Below are 17,099 nucleotides of genomic sequence, written 5' to 3'. Positions count from 1 at the left end.
ACCCCAAACAGGATCACGAAGAGTCAAACACAACTGAAATGATCCAGCAACAGCAGGGATCATGTGAGTGTTTTTTGTTTTTTAAAGGTGGGTACAAACAGGCATGTTTTTAGGGAACAGGGAAATACCCAGTAGACAGGGAGATATTAAAGATTAGAAATTGAGTTGAATGGATAGTGGGGACAATCTGCTGCAGAAAATGGGAGGGGATGGGTTCCAAAGTGTATGTAGAAAGGTTGGCCTTGACAAGGAGAAAGGATACCTCTTCCAAAAGGAGAAAAATAAGTTCAAGTGGGACAAAATCTCTAGGTATTATTTTCATATCTGAGGAAGAAAACAGTTGGGAAGAAGCAGAGATAATTTAACTAAGGGCACGCAGAGAGTAAGGGGTAGAGCTGGAATTTTAATCCAAAGGCTCTGACTTCAAATCAAAGGCTCATTCCATTATACTACATTGCAGAGCCTTGTGCCCCTCCTTCCCCCCCATTATAGAACTACTAAGTGTTCAAATTTGAATTCGGGTCTTCCTGATTCCAAATACAACCCTCAATATACTAGGTCAGGGATGCCTCTTATTTTCAAGAATACTCTAGGAATATATAAGGCTACAAAAGCTCGGTTACCATTGAAACATTAGGTATGATCCAGTGTTGCTGCAGATAACTTAGAATCACCTCCAAGTCAGTTGGAAGTCATTAACATATCTGTGGTGTAGGCCCTCCAGCAAGAAGTTGAACTCATTTCCTTAAGACCTTTAAGTAAGTCAGAGGGTGACTTCCCTTCTCACTCTCTCTGTTGGGAGACCCCTCTACTTCGTAGAGTTTGCTAGAATTGTTTGCAGCCTATTTCTACTGGTCCAATATTGATTGGAGTTTTCCACTTGGGGTTGGGGTTGATGCCACTTAGTGATTTGCAGAGCCCTGGGGCCTTCATTGTACAGCAAAGAAACTCAACCAACGGTCTGCTGAGCATCATACAAGGAGCTAGTGACATTGTTATAAGAGCAGATCAATAGTTTAGGCAAATTCTGACTTTTCATTGGAGAAGTTTGGGGTGCTGGGATCCTGAGAAGGACTTAGAGAAGGCTGGATTGTGTGAATTTGTTCCAGGTACCTTGGCATTCTGGGAGTTCCAGCTCCCCAAACCTCCTCATCATGATGAATATTTATTTGGGGACTCTGCAGATCAAAGCTTTGAAAGGTTTCCTCCTCCTTTTTGTTATTTACCAAATAAACAGATCTCAACAGGGAAGTCACTTCTCTAGTCCCCGCCTCTGAGCTTTAAATAGAATTTCTTTTTGCACCTGGGATACACCCTACAAACCTAGGCAAAAGCATGTTTCCTTGGGGGGTGGGGGTGGGGAGAGTGTAGGCTTCCATTTGGGAGGCAGAAACCCTGGGATACATCAGTACTTGTGATAGGAACAGAACATTCCATCCCCAGGAACTGGGCTATTTGATATCTTCCCATTTAAACAAAGTGGTGGTGTTGGTAGTGGTGGTGTGGTTAGCTAGCATTTCTATTGTGTTTTAAAATTTGAAAAGTCCTTTTCAAGCAGTGTCTCATTTGATCCTCACAACAATCTTGGGAGGTAGAGGCTATTATTTTCCCCCATTTTACAGATAATAATAATAACTAATATTTATTAAGCACCTACTATGAGCCAAGCACTGTGCTAAGCACTCTACACTTATTATCTCATTTGATCCTCACAACAGTCCTGGGAGGTAGGTGCTATTATTATCCTCATTTCACAGTTGAAAAAACAGAGGCAGGCAGAAGTTAAATGTCTTGCCCAGGGTCACAGGTTGTGTTTGTCCTTCATTTTCAAAGAGGACCATGACATTGGAGAAATGGAAGGGCTGTGCAAGGTCACTAGCCTCACTTTCTCCTCCTGAGCCATCTGGATCCAGTGCTATCAGATATTCATCGGGATGAGTGGAGATGGTCCAAGATGCAATGGGAGACTTTGGCCTTTTAGGCTGAGGCCTTTTCAGGTACTCACTTAAAGTGAGATAATGCCCATTCAGTGAGTAGGCCTCCTTAAAAAGTAGTCAGGGGTATGGCCCCTTTAATAGAGAAGAAAAAAATAGATAAATCACACTGGGAGGGGCAGGAGCCTTAGGCAGGCAGTCACACACCTAGTAAATAAATGTCTAAGGCCAGCTCTGAACTCGGGTCTTCCTGACTTTGAATCCAACACTATTTGCTGTGACATCTAGTTGTTACATCTGAGATAAATTCAAAACATCTTTTTATCTTTGGCATCCAAAATGCCTGATTTAGGGGAGAGGGAAATCACATGGTAATCCTTATAGCAAACATGGAAGATTTGGGGGAGAAAACTCAAAGAGCTTGAAATTAATCCTTCCCCTTCCATTGCCCTTCTCTTTTCCCCTTCCCTCAAATCCCCCCAAAATAGTTTGAGGTGGTAGGCAGACACATTTAGCATCACAGGAGCATCAATTTAGGGTTGGATGGGACCTTAAAAATCATGTAGTTACAGATGAAGAAACTGAATCCCTTAGAGGTTTGCTGACTTACTCAAGTTCACAGAGGTAGTAGCAGATGAGGCATTTGAACGCAGGTCTTTTGGTTCCAAGTTCAGTACATTTTGTATTATTTTGTTGTTTAGTCATTTCAATCACATCCAACTCTTCATGACCCCATTTTGGGTTTTCTTGGCAAAGATACTGGAGTGGTTTGCCATTTCCTTCTCCAGCTCATTTCATAGATGAGGAAAGTGAGGCAAATAGGGTGAAGTGACTTACCCAGGATGACACAGCCAATGTCTGCGGCTGGATTTGAACTTAGGAAGATGACTCCTCTTGACTCTAGGCCTGGTAATCTACCCACTGCACCACCCAGCTGCCCCATACTTTATATCATACTATTGATCATATAGTTCAGTCTCTTACTTTTGCATACAAATAAACCCCAGAGGGTTTAAGCAACTTGGCCAGTGTCATAAAGAAACACTTATTCACCTGTTATTGAAATTGAGGTTGAGCTGAACTGGAATCAAGCAGTTGAAATCTCATAGACTATTCAAAGCTAAGAGGGACCTTAGAGACCACGTTGTCCAGTCTTCTCATTTTACAGAAAAGCAGTCTCAGATTTAAGTATTAGAACTGGGAAGAGAACTCACATCTAACTCCCCAGCCAAACAGTCTTTCTACCATGTTGTTGAAATTTGACCCTGTCTGAACAGAGAACCCTGGTCTCAGGACTCAGATCAAGTAGTTCATCAGGCAGGGAGTCACTTTCCTGGTTCCCTAAGCTCACTATTCTCCCTCTTCAATTTCCCTCCCCCATACCCACACTCATGCACTGTGAAAGTTGAAGTAGCTTAGGGGGGCAAAGATTCAAAGGGGGAAAAGTCTCAGGGATAGAGGAATTGGTGCCTCCACCTCCACCATGGGTCTTTACATCTGTGCCTTTACCACTCTTAAAAAAATACCACTTGATCCAATTATTTCCACTGGCTTTCTTCCTAACTCTCTCCTCTTTCATGGCCAAACTCTTTGAGAAAGCCACTTATCCTGTGTGCCCCCTCTTTCTCTTCATACTTGCTTCTGAACTCTGTGCAGTCTGGTTTCTGAATTCATTGTTTATCTGAAACCACCATCTCCCAGGTTGTCTCTTTAATATCTTGGTTACCATATCTGATGACCTCTTCTTCTCAATCCTCATCCTATAGTTGACCTCATTGTAGCCTCTGCCATCATCCCCTGCATACTCTGTCCTCTGTAGGTTTTGGTGACCTTGTTCTCTCCTACTTCTCCCATTTTCCTGTTCACTGTGTCTTAGTCTACTTGACTGAATCTTCGTTTGGGTCATACCCACCAACCCTAGGATCTTCCAGGTATCTGGTCTGAGCCCTCTTTTCTTCTCCCTTTATACACTTAACTTGCTTGGTGATCTCATGAGCTTCCATGGATTTGCTTATCATCTCTGTGCAGATAATTCCCAAATCTGTATATCCAGTCTAAGTTTCTCTCTTGATCTATAGTCCCACATTACCAACTGCCTTTTGGACATCTACATTTGTATGTGTCTTATAAATATGTCAGACCCAACATGTCCAGAACATAACTCATCTTTACCCTCAAACCCTCCCCTCTTCCCATTTTGCTGTTACTAGGGAAGGCATCACCATCTTCTCAGTCACCACACTCAGTCATCCTACACTTATATTCACCCTGCTTATCTAACCTGAGGTCAATTCTCTCTCATATGTCCCCTTCTCTCTACTCACATAGCCAACACCCGAGTTCATATCCTCATCACCTTCTGCCTGGATTATTGCAATCTGATTTTCTAATTGGCCTAGCTCAAGCCTTTCCTCACTTCAGTCCCTTCACTCAGATACCAAAGTGATTTCCTTTAAGCATAGATAGGCCTGGCCATGTCAACCCCTTACTCTTTTAACTTCAGTAACTCCCTCTCCCCGTCAGGATCAAATATAAAAACCTCTGACCAATAAAACCCTTCATAGCCTGGCCACTTCCCAGTGTTCCTACATTTTTCTGCCCTCCACATACTCCAGAATCCAGCTCCACTGGCCTCCTTGCCATTCCTCACCCATCCCATTCTGTGGGCTCTGTCTCTGTCTCCATGCCTGGAACGTTCCTCCTCTTCTCCTCTATACCTTGGCTCCCTCAGCTTCCTTCCAGACTCGATTCCGATGCTACTTTTTACAGGAGGCCTTTCCCTGTCACCCCCCCCCCCCCAGGAGTGCTGCTCGTCCCAGCTGTCCTCTGCGTGATCCTGGACGTGTCTTCTATGCTCTGTATGCAGTTGTTTAAGTGTTGTTTCCCTCTTTAGAAAAGTTCTCAGCTTGGGGAGCAGAGACCATATATTGCCTTTCTTTGTTTCCCTGGTACTTAACACAGTGCTGGGTATGTAGTAAGTGCTTAATAAATGCTTGTTGACTCTCGCAGTGATAGCATTCTTATTGTGTAGGCACTTGGAAGTTTTAATGATGTGCTCCCCACAGTTTGGGCATTCTCAAATAGCGTTTAATGAATGATCCTTTATGTTTAGAAAATCCTAAGAAAAAATGATGACTGGCCAGCACGCACACACACACGTATGTATGTATGTGTGTGTATATATGTATTTATATACGTGTATGTATATATGTGTGTATATGTATATGTGTGTGTATACATATATATGTAATCAGTAGCTAAACAAGACATACACAACACTTCCAATTAACGGTACAAGGCCACGCCCCAGTAAAACCATTCCAGCTCATCCAGGATGAGGGTCATCAGTGGGCCTCAGACCCATTGGTGTAACTCACACCAAGCATGGGAGGACTTCCCTTAGCAGGAATGAGCACATGAGAACAATTTGTTCTAATAGCCATGAAGATAGCTGAAGCAGGCTCTGTGGAATGCTTAGAGACAGGTCAGACATCAAAGGTACCAAGGGAATACCAGTCGCCCTTCCTGTTGCCTTGCCCTTGGACTTCGGTGACTCAAAGAGAGAGTGATGACTTTGTGTAAGCCTACCTCACTTTTAAATCCAGTTCACAAGCAAGTGAAGACATCACCCCATGATGTTATTTCATGTCTTTGAAAATGAAGGACAAATACAAGAACGTCATGGGTGATTGAAATCCGCATACCATTTCCAATCTGGTATTGATCCCCTACTTCCTTCCTCCAGAAAATTTTTTACAAGGAGAAAATTAGATTTTTATTTCATCTTTCTCTTTGGTTTTCTTCTGATGAAGATATAAATGATTAGCAAATCTGGTCTCATAGCCAGGAAAGAAGGTTCAAAGATGCAGAACATTTGTACGTAGTGAAGAAGGTTGAGGATTGAGGTTCTGTACATTGAACAGTCAGTCTTAGAGTATCCTATTTGAGACTTTAGGCAAAGTGTAGGGAGATGAAATGTTTATGTTTGGTGACCCTAGCCTGTTCCTGCCGGTAACTTCTGTGTCATTGCATTAAAAGCTTGTCGGTGTTTAAGGGTAGAAATTGTTCACTTATACACACACACACACACACACACACACACACACACTCACACTTGCTCAATTTAGAATGGAATATAGTAAGTGTATTATACTCTTATTAGGAGAGAATGAAAAGAAAATCTGTGGGATCCTGGCTGATTGTTATTTAAAGGAACCTACAAAGCACAAGGACTCTTAATATGTAGGATATAGGATGTGCCCTTGCTGTTGCCTGGCTGGCAGAATGGGTTTAGTTCAGCCCTGCTTCTCTAAAGTTTGTCCCCTAAAATTGGACACATGCTTCAGATGAGACATTCCCCAAAACAGCTGTGTCTGCTCCCAAAGACTCTAAGTCCTCCTGTCACTGGTGCTAATTCTATATTTTACCCAGAGATACTATTATCACAGTTGTCAATGTGGAAGAGATTCAAGTGAACCTAGCCAGAGCTGAATTAAACTTCTAGATCTAATCCCATCACCTGCACAGCCTTTCCTATCCTTTCTCCTTCTTTCCTTGGTCTCTAGTCAGAGAAGGGAATATACCTTAATAAGCATCCATCGTGATCTTACTTGATCCTCATAGCAACCCTGGGAGGTAGGTCCTTTTATTATCCCCATTTTACTGTGGAGGAAACTGAGGCAGACAGAGGTTAAATGACTTGTCTGGGCTTATGCAGCTAGTAAGAATCCAAGGCTGGATTTGAACTCAGATGTTCCTGACTCCAGGACCAATGTTTTATTTGCTATGCCAGCAAGTTGCCTCAGGCGACTTTTATTTATTTATTTTTGCTGTCAATCAATCTAGTTATATTGATTATAATAACAATAGTTGTAATGTATTTAACCTTCAGAGCTCTCTGCATTTCCTCATTTGCTCTATAGCAACAACGTGAAGATGCTTACTTATGAAGACCATCAAAGACCCAAGTGTGATGACTGACAAAAACAGATGAGACAATCAAGGAATGATAAATGATCAGTTATCTGTAAAGTGGAAGGCACTGTTGGGCTCAGGATACCCCCTTCGCCCCCCCAAAAAGAAAAGAAACAGTCACTTCCCTCAAAGAGCTTATATTCCAACAGGAAATGGATACACATTAAGTGTATCAAATCACATAAATATCTATAGATAGAGATAAAATAGAGGAAAAGAGAGATATATCTAGGTAGAGATAAAGAAAGATAGAAGTAGATGACAGATGTTGAGACAGAAATCGAGAGACCTAGACATAGATTTTTGTAGTTCTCGTTCAGTCGATTAGTTGTATCTGACTCTACGTTGACTGCATTTGGAGTTTTTGTGGCATAGATACTGCAAGAAGAGAGATTTTAAGAAGGGAGGTCATTCCAAATATGGAGTTCAGACTATGGAGGAAGACTTGGGGATGGGAAATGAAATATTATGTATGAAGGACAGCACGTAGGCTGATTTGACCGGGCTACAGAGCGCAGGAAGGAATGTAATACGTATGGAATTTAGAAAGGTCCTTTGGAGACAGAAGGCCTTTAAATGCCAGTCAGAGGGGTTTAGATTTGATCCAAAAGGCAATAGGGATTCACTGTGGGTTTTTGAGTAAAAGAGAAACAAAAGCTTTCCTTGGTGCAGGGTGGTGGGGGTGGTGTGGTATTCTTGCTGGTTCTTAATTCATTTGGTTCCACTTTATCAAATGCTCGTTGTTTTCTATAAGATGAAACGCTTTATTTTGTGGTTAGTTGTTTACTTTTATTGTTAATTATTAAGTTTGACTTTTTTTGTTTATTTAAAGGTGTCATCTTCTAACTCTGAAATTCTGTGATTCTGATGGAGATGTTTCCCCTACAATCCCTACACATGCCAGGCTAGGCCAGATTTCTGTTACAAAAAATGAGGGAAATAATCTTACTCTTAAATCTGTAGGTGGAAGAGACCATAGAGGTCCTCTACTCCAACACCCTCATTTTACAGATAAGAAAACTGAGGCCCAAAGAAGGGAAATAAGTGACCATAGGTCCCACAGGCAGTAGTAAGCAGCAAAGCTGGTGTTTCTTTTTTACTTCTCTGACTCCAAGTGTGTCCCTCTTTCCACCCACAAGATTCCTCTTCAGTTTCCACACAGTGATTTTGAGTGTTTTTTGGGGGGCATACCAAGTAAAAATTATCAACATAAAAATTCCCATTTAATATAGGAATAGACTCATTTTTCAGGGACTTTCCTTCTCAAAGGGTGGGTTATGACAGAGCAGCTAAAATCCATGCATTCAACATGTGAGTGGGGTGATAAAAGAACATGAAGATTTGTGTCTGGAGGAGAAAAACTTTGACCTGTCATTGTTACATATTTTAGCTTGATGAATAAGTACAATAAAGGATGATGTGCATTCAGCTGTTTGTTCTAATTCTTTGAAGCATTTGGATGCCTAAAACAGAGAGGATTTAGGGAAGCAGAGAGGAGAATTCTTAAGATGCATTGGGCAATGAGGTGTGTAACTCTGGAATGAGGTATGAAAGCTTTGGCAGGAAACCCATGGGATGCCTACACATTGAGCGATCCTGACAGCCCTTGGTTCATGTCCCAGACTGACTGATCAGGTTTAGATGTGATTTATAAAGCACAGCAAACACAGCTTTTCTTACCTCATTCAAGTATTTCTTAAATTACAAAGACTTCGGTCTGGGGAGGCCTCCTAGCCAGGTTTTGCTTTCACTCAAGTAAAACATCCTGGCACATGGTAATAGGAAGAGTCCGGGGTATCATAATACATCGTGTCTAATGTTCCTGGGCACTGGAGGATTCTGAGTGCTTCAGAAATATTAACCATTATTCCCCCTGTTTCCTGCTTTTCAACAGGTTCTTGGGACGCCCAATGAAGATACTTGGCCTGGAGTCTATTCCTTACCACATTTTAAGCCGGGTGAGTTTGTTTAAGCAGCTCGATCCTCTTAAGTGCACCACCCATTATGAGGATACGCAAATAAACCTTTTCCCACAAGCTCCCATTAAACCTCAAGTATGTTCTAGGCTTTTTGTATGTTGTGGATCTCATTGGTGTTACATCACAGTTTTTTGAAGAGACTTCCATGGTAAAGTAGGTTGGCTAGCATCGTGGGTGAACTCACTGTTTGTGTCTCGGAGTGTTTCGCCCCTTACTAAAAAGGCTGCTTTTTGAATCCATCATGCTGCTTAATTTTGCATTATCCTATAAGGTTCTGTTTTCTGTCTTCATTTTTACTCCAGCGGGGGCTGGTTTCGTCTGATATCTTTTCACTCCAAAGAAACATCTGTTCAGTTTTATAGTCATCGCTAATTGTATTAAGGCTCTCCCCAAGCTGGACACATCTGCTGTCAATTCTGGTTCATGGTGAGGTTGGGTTCCATGCTCACCATCCAGGCCACACACATCCTTCTGTTCCTCTCACCTCTTCTTACTTAAAGAATGTATCCTGGAGAAGAGAGCTAAACTGACCTGTTTGTTTTTTTATCCCCCAGAGGAAATTCTTGAGAAATTAAGGCCACAAACACTTGTTTAATATCTACTATGCAACAGACATATGTGCCATGGCTACAAAAAATGACAAAAAGTAGTCCCTGCTCTTGAGAAAGCTAGTGGTGTAAAGAGGGAGAGAACACGCAAATATCTACGTACAAACAAGATGTACGGCACGTTCCAAAAGTCTCAGTGAAATGATAACTTCGTTTCAGTAACTTCACTGGCATTTGGCATATAAGCTTTAATAGTTTAAAATGACACCAAGACTTTTGAAGTACCCTTTATACAAGATAAATTGGAGATAATATAAGAGGGGATGTACTAAAATTAAAAAAAGACTTCTTGCTTGACTTAAAGGAAGGCTGAGAAGGGAAGAGGTAGAGATCATGAGGGTGAGACTTCCAGGCAGGGGGGTCAGTGGGGAGATGGAGTGTCTTGTCAGAGGACCAGCAAGGAGACCAGTGTCATTGAATCATAGGGTACATTTGGGGAATAATGTGCAGGAAGGCTGGAAGGGAAGGGGCCAGATGGTGCAGAGCTTTAAAAGCCAAACAGAGGGTTTTATTTGATCCTGGAGGTAATAGGGAGTCACCGGAGCTGATTGAATAGGTGGTAGGGGAGTGACATGGTCAGATCTGAGCTTTAGGAGAATCACTTTAATAGTTGAAGTATGGAATGAAATGGGGAGACCCTTGAGGCAGGAAAACCCACCAGAAATAACTGACAGTTCATCAGTCTTTAGGTGATAGCTAGGGATTGTTGATCTGGTGGAAAAACAAGCAATAGTTTATTTTAATTACAGCTTGTTTTTCCAGCTATGGATGAAGGCATAATTCTGAAAATAAACTCTGAAAGAAGGAATAAGAAGCCTATTCCTGGGGCTTTCTGGGGGTAATACTCAAAATACTGAAATATAGCTGTGATCTCATCAATTTGGATCTTTCTTCCACGGATGGAGACGGCAACCCATCCCTATCTGCGTGTCTTGTGCCACATCCCTGAGGTCACCATGTGCTTCCACTAGTGACCCTCCTGACTTTCTCCCAGCAGTGCAAGGGCACCAGCGGAGGACTCTGGCCGCCCAGCTGGAATCTTTGGCTTTGCTCAGCCCTTCTTCTCTTGCCTAACCTCCATTTCCCTGCTGACATCTTTTCTCTTCTCTGCAGTTCCGTGGTGGTTCTGTGTGGCAGCCTGCCCGCACACCCATCATGTGCCTCTTCACAGCTGTCTGTGTCTTCAAATCCTAGAATACAAACTCTTCAAACTTTGAATTGTTTTCATCTCTTAAAAGATGTTCTGAAATAACTTGAGCCACAACTAGTTGTTGTTCTCTCTCCCCTCCCCTCCCCTCCCCTCCCCTCCCCTCTCTTATACTCTCCTCTCCTCTCCCCTCCTTCTGTCCCCTCCCCTCCTCTCCTCTCCCCTCCTCTCCCTTCCCCTCCCCTCCCCTCTCCACTCCTCTCCTCTCCCCTCTCCTCCTGTCCCCTCTCCTCTCCTCCCCTGTCCTCTCTCATACTCTCCTCTCCTTTCCCCTCCCCACCTTTTCTCTCCCTACCTCTCCTTTCCCCTCCCCTCCCCTCTCCTCTCCTCCCTTCTCCTCTCCTCTTCTCTCCTCTCTGTTCTCTCCCTCTGCCCCTCCCTCTCCCCTCCCCTCTCCTCTCCTTCCCTCTCCTCTCCTCTTTTCTCCTCTCTGTTCTCTCCCTCTGCCCCTCTCTCTCCCCCCTCCCCCTGTCTCCTCTCTCTCTGTCTCTCTCTCTCTCTCCCCTCTCTTCCCTCTTCTCTTCTCTCTGTATTGCTCTCTCCCTCCCTCCCCTATTCTTGCTCTCTTTTTCTCCCATTCTTTTTCGATATCAAAAGAGAAACCTTATGTACATGTACACATTTAATGTTATATAATCACATATGTGTACATACATGTTTCTGTTTTTATATTTAAATATAACCTTTTTTAAAAAAACGTAAACCATAGCATTGCCTAAACTTAACAGGAAAAAATAGAAATATAATCCATTTCTTAAAAGCAGTCACAGTTTTCCTGGACAGTAGGTGGCAGTCATGAAACTTTCCCTTTTCATGATTATAATCAACTCAGAAGTATCTCTAGGATTCTGTTGTTGCCCTTTTAATTTTTTTCAGGAGGCCCTAAAGGGTTGGAATTGGACAGTCAATAAAATATAGTGATATGAGCTATTTGTAACATAGTTCTTTTGTTGGGATCTTTTTCCTTTTTTCCCTCTGCTATAAAACATGGATTGTGAAACACAGACTTACCATAAAATTGCTAAGAACAATTGCAAGGAAGCTCTAAAATTACTCAATTCTGTGAAGGGAAAAGGGGCTATGGATGATTTCTGTAGAGGACCCAACCCTGTTCCTTTTCTCCTTGTCTCTCTTTTAGGGGCCGTAGGAATAAATTAGTGATCCAAACGGATGGCTGAACTGAAATACTATTTTTATCCCCCTTCTCTTGAATTGTTTTCTCAAAGTGGATACTGTTCTGTGAACCCTTTTCCTCCTCCTGTGCTGCTTCAAGTATTCAATTTTTTTGTGCTTTGCTGAAAATCCTAAATGGCTTCTATGTTCTGAGATACTTTAGAAGTCCCGCAGTTTTAGGGAGATTAGACTAAATTAGAAACATTCTCTTGTCTGATCAACTTGTTCCAAATCAAGTACCAATGAAGTGCACCATGCTTAATCAACTTTCCCAACTTGAAAACCTGAAATTCAGCATTTTTTGGTAACATGTTAAGGTCTGAAGTCCCAAGTCTTAGATGAGAAACAGAGGAGAATTTGAAAGAAAAGACTTATCTGTAAAATGAGAAGGTTAGATCAGATTATTCCTGAATTCTGTTTAGCATCATATCCCTTGGAGGAGATCCAAGTCAGACCAGATTTAGCATCTTATGGCTCTGTGTCCTTCTTTTATGCCATTGATACCTGAATGTATTCTTTTCTCTTTCAGTGTGCTACCATGTAAATGATTTACATGCAATGATCATGGAAATAAAACTAGAAAATGTCTGAGACAGTGTTCCTGCAGCCAGGAAACAGACTTGCTTGAACATATGGGGAGAGGTTTATCAAATGTTAATGCAGTAATATGTAAGGTGCAATATTAAGTTTTTCTTACGTGGTGGTGATTGAAGGTAGAAGAAAGGCACGTGGTGGGAATGAGCCCGCTGACGCATGTAATGAGTAAGGAACCTTGATGCATAGGAGTGAATGCTGCCATCAGGGAAATGTATGAGTGTGAATGATGTTCTGGTCATGTGGTAAGTGAGGGAGGGAAATAAGTGGATAACCCCAAAGTTCTGCTGATGTTGTGACCCCAAGATATTGAGGGGATCCTTGATGATGAAGTAATGGCAGAACCTGGGCGGGGTCACATCAGATGTATAGACAGGAGTGGTTTGCTATCAGCTTCATTGGAGGGAATGTTCCAGTTGATGAGATCACACATTCATTTTGGTATTCAAGGGATCAGGAAAATTCTGTATTGAGATGGAGTGGGTCCATGGGAATCTCTTCTCTTTCCTCTAATCAGTCATGGAGCCTTTGTCAAAGGAGTGACATTTTAGGATCTTCCTGAGGGAAAGAAAGGTTAGCTCTTGGTGTTTCAACATGGAAGTTATTCCAGGGATGAGATTATAGGATCTTGTGCGGAGGACTGGAAGGGAACCAGCTCTCCCCATGTTATAAGTGAGGAAACTGACGTTTAGAGAAGAGACCTGCCCAAGGTCACACAGGCTGTGAGTGATCGAGTCCTTTTACCCAAATCACTTGCTCTTTTCACTGTACCACGGTATGACTTCATGGTGGGAAAGAAAAACAAAACATTTATTAAGTACCTAGTGTGTGCATTGTACTGTGTTAAGCGCTTTACAAGCATTACTTCGTTTGATACTTGTAACCGTCGTGGAGAGATGAGTGCTGCTATCTTCTCCATTCTAAGTTTGAGGAAACTGAGGCAGACAGGTTAAATTCTTGGCTAGGGTCATGTGACTAATAAGTATCTGAGGCTAGATTTGAACTCAGGTCTTTCTAGCTCCAGTCCTAGAACTGTGTCCACTTGCCATCTAATTGGCTAAACAGTAGGCCTAGAAGTAGACATGAAAGAATAAGACAAAAGGCTCATTTAAAAAGTTTGCTTGGGAGGAGACAGGAATTGATTAGATACTAGTAGAGAGACAGGGAAAGAGAGGTGGTTGTTATTTTTTTTTGTCCTCAACTAGTATCAAATAATCAGTGTTTGGAAGCATGTATTATGCCTCTGCTCCATGCGCAGTGCTTTGTAAATATTACCTTATAAGATCCTTACAACATCCCTAGGAAGGAGATACTGTTATTATCTTCATTTTATAAATGAGAAAACTGAAGCAAAAAAACAGAGGTTAAGTGACTTGCCCAGAATTTCTCAGGCAGCAAGTATCTGAGGCTGGATTTGAACTCAGATCCTCAACTCTACTGCATAATCCAGCTTCTGCTCCTGTGAGTTTTCACTTAAATGCTCTTGTGTGCTGAGAGACAGGATCCTCACAAAAAATAAAAGACCTTAGCCCTTGTATAAAAGGGAAAAGAAATGCAGTAGAATTTCTGGATGAATAGTGATTTTATTATCACCTCTTCATTTCTCTTAAATTTTGACAAATACTTCCTTTTGTTGTTTAAGACGTTAAAGATCATCCACATTTTCTGATTTTTGGGGGGAGGAGAGCACCAGTGGAATTTGATTTTGTTAATGTTTGCAAATGAATTGATCATTTTGGTGGAAATGCTGTCATCATTCTATGATCTTGGCCTTTAATTGAGTTAACACTCTTGATTCGAACAGTCCTTGAACTAATTATCCAAAAAGTCAGTTATTATTTCCTTGGGTGTACCTAACACAGCAAAGGTAAAATGCTGATTTTGAAAAGAAGCAAGCCCTTCTTTCCAGATTCCTGACCTTTCCTTTTGTTCGAAACTCACATGGTTTTCTCTAGGGACCCCCTGAACAAAGAGAATGGGGAGCAAATCTTCCTCCAGAAAGAAGTGACTGTTCAAACAAGCAAAGTATATATAGTTTAATAAAATTGATATTCCCCACTAAGAAAAATGGATGATTGGATTATGGTTGAATCAATAGATGTCTCTTCCTATCCTGATATGCTCTGTTAGACGTTCACATTTATTCTCAGTATTCCGTAACTCCAGCTTATTCCCATAGCAACCTTATATCTCATGCTGCCCTGATAGGCCATAGCCTTGCCTTTAAAAATGTGCATTGAAGAGGCTAACCTGAAAACTCTAGGTTCTACTGAATTCTACTATGCCTTTAAATTTAAATCCATCATAAAAGAAATGGGTATTATTACCCTCTCCTCCCATTGGAAGAAAGTAGTGGTACTATTCTGCTTGGAATGTGATTGCCTCCCTACTTTCCCCCCATGACTTTGTGGTTCATGGTCATTTAAAAATTGGCATCTTCTAATACACTAGAGTCTCATTATAACACTGTCCTCAGGGTGCAGGCTATGGGGACTACCTTTGAGGTTAGAGGTTATAATGAGGTCTTTTTAGCACTTCAGTAATTATAACCAAATGGATGAGTTTCTAGGCAGGCCACATTCCATACTGTGCGAAAGCTAGTATAGATAAGACTCTGTGGTAGAAAATGCCCTTGTCTTTTTCTCATGTCTTTGCATTTTATTATCAAATCTACTCACGGGTTAGTTTTTTTTTTCCCTGATAATGACACCTATTTCATTGTGGGAAGACAGGTTACCTGCTTATAGTAATACAGGTCCATCATCAGATGCATACATACACATATAAATCTGAGAATAGATTCAATAATATATACACACATATATATATACACACATATATTTACATACATATGCACATATATGTATATGCATTATATGTATACATATATACACATTTACATATGCGTAAATATATGTGTATATACATACACACATGCACATGTGTATATAACTGTATATCTTAGACTTTAGGTGAGTGGATATCAAAAGTTTCAGAGAAAGAGTTGGTGTAATCAAGAGTTCTGAGAGTTAGGCAAGTGATGGAAGTGTGACATGAACAGGATTCTGATTATTCACCATTGTGAATATTCCCTCTAAAGATAAAAGAGAGCAGAGAGAGCACAGCGTCTAAAGGATCCTGGCACTTCGAGCTTCCAGTGAGCTCTTGTTCTAAAAGACACAGGTACAAAAGATGGAAGCAAAGCCACAGCTCCAAGGATGTGTTTTATTTGTTAAAGAAGGACCAGGATGTGCAAGAATAGTGTAAAGACCCCAAGATGACTGAATCTCAGAATATACTGAAACCCATGAAAAATGTTTTAAAAATAATAACAGCAACACAGGAAAAATGATAGGATCTCTGCTTAGAGTAAGACATCTAACATCAATGGAGAAAAAATGGAACCATCCAGCTCTGATTCTCTTTGCTTTTACTGTCCAGGAAATTTATGATTGGGAAAGGTTAAGCAAGAGCAGTTAAGGAAGAATTGAAACCATAGATGAATGAGGAATTAATAATAACATCTTTAAGTGAATTCATCCTCTGGATTAGACAAGTGACCCTCCAGGTTACGGAAGAAAAATCCCCTCAAAGATGTTATCATTGGATACCAATTACCAGTGACCTTTAAGGAATATGGGTGCTTGGGAAAGGTGCTTTAGTATTAGAGATAGATAAATGTCCCAATTTTCAAAAAAGAAAAAGTGGATTAATTAATAGTGACAGGCCATTGATGCTGAAATCATCCCTGACACAATTCTGTAACAGTTAAATTAAAGAGTTTGTCCATACCTGGGAAAGAAAACAGTGACCACTAGAAACCACCTAAGTTCTCTACAAACAATTTACTGTCAGTTGAAGAATGGTTAAACAAGTTGTGGTACATGAATGTTACTGTAGTACAAGAAGCATGACTGTAGAGACGTTTGGGAAGACCTGTGTGAACTGATGCAAAGTGAAGTAAGTAGAAACAGGAAAATTATATACACAAGTGCTACAACAATTGAAAGAGAAAGAACAGGAAAACAATTGAAATGGAATGCGGTATAATTATATTGACTAAGCTTGACCGCAAAGAAGAAAAGAATAAGACACCTTTGCTCACTTCTTTGTTATACGTAGGGAACTGTGAGTGTGGAATACTGCATATCGTGTCAGACCTTGTCACTGTGCAAGTTAGTTTTGCTGAATTATTTCCCCCCTATTTTTAATACGTTGTTATGAGGGTTTGCTCTCTGGAGAACATGGGAAGAGGGTTATGTTAGGAAATTTAGGTGATATAAAACCAAAACTTATCAATATTTGTTTTAAAATAAAGAAGTCATGCTAGCCCATGTCACTGAAGGTTACCAGACTGGGAGATGAGTGAAATCATATAGTCTTAATACTTTGCGATCTCCACAAAGTAACTTACAAAGGTACTAATAACTCTTTATTGGATTTAAATAAATTGACTGGTATCCTTGTGAATATGAGTGGAAGACTAGATAGTATTACACTCTGGTGAATGTTGAGATTGATGGAATAACTGTTTCCTTGAAGTGAAGATTAGTAGATCATCAAAGACTTGGATAAAGAGAGAATTGAAAGAATTGAAATAATGCCTCTTAATCCTTGGATACAGGGAGAC

The 17,099-nt window shown here is 41.0% G+C and overlaps 1 protein-coding gene across 3 annotated transcripts in view; it reads left to right on the top strand.

Annotated features, from left to right (window-relative positions):
* The window catches only part of CDK14 (cyclin dependent kinase 14), a 678,242-nt gene that overhangs the window by 484,890 nt on the left and 176,253 nt on the right, over nucleotides 1-17,099 (top strand). For all 3 annotated transcript variants that reach the window (XM_072651519.1, XM_072651521.1, XM_072651520.1), the window contains one exon: nucleotides 8,803-8,866. In XM_072651519.1, the coding sequence (XP_072507620.1) occupies nucleotides 8,803-8,866 (64 nt within the window). The remainder of the gene's footprint in view (nucleotides 1-8,802; nucleotides 8,867-17,099) is intronic.

Source organism: Notamacropus eugenii, chromosome 3 (assembly GCF_028372415.1).
Source record: "Notamacropus eugenii isolate mMacEug1 chromosome 3, mMacEug1.pri_v2, whole genome shotgun sequence".
Taxonomy (NCBI): Eukaryota; Metazoa; Chordata; class Mammalia; order Diprotodontia; family Macropodidae; genus Notamacropus; species Notamacropus eugenii.
This window is presented reverse-complemented; position numbering and strand designations above follow the sequence as displayed.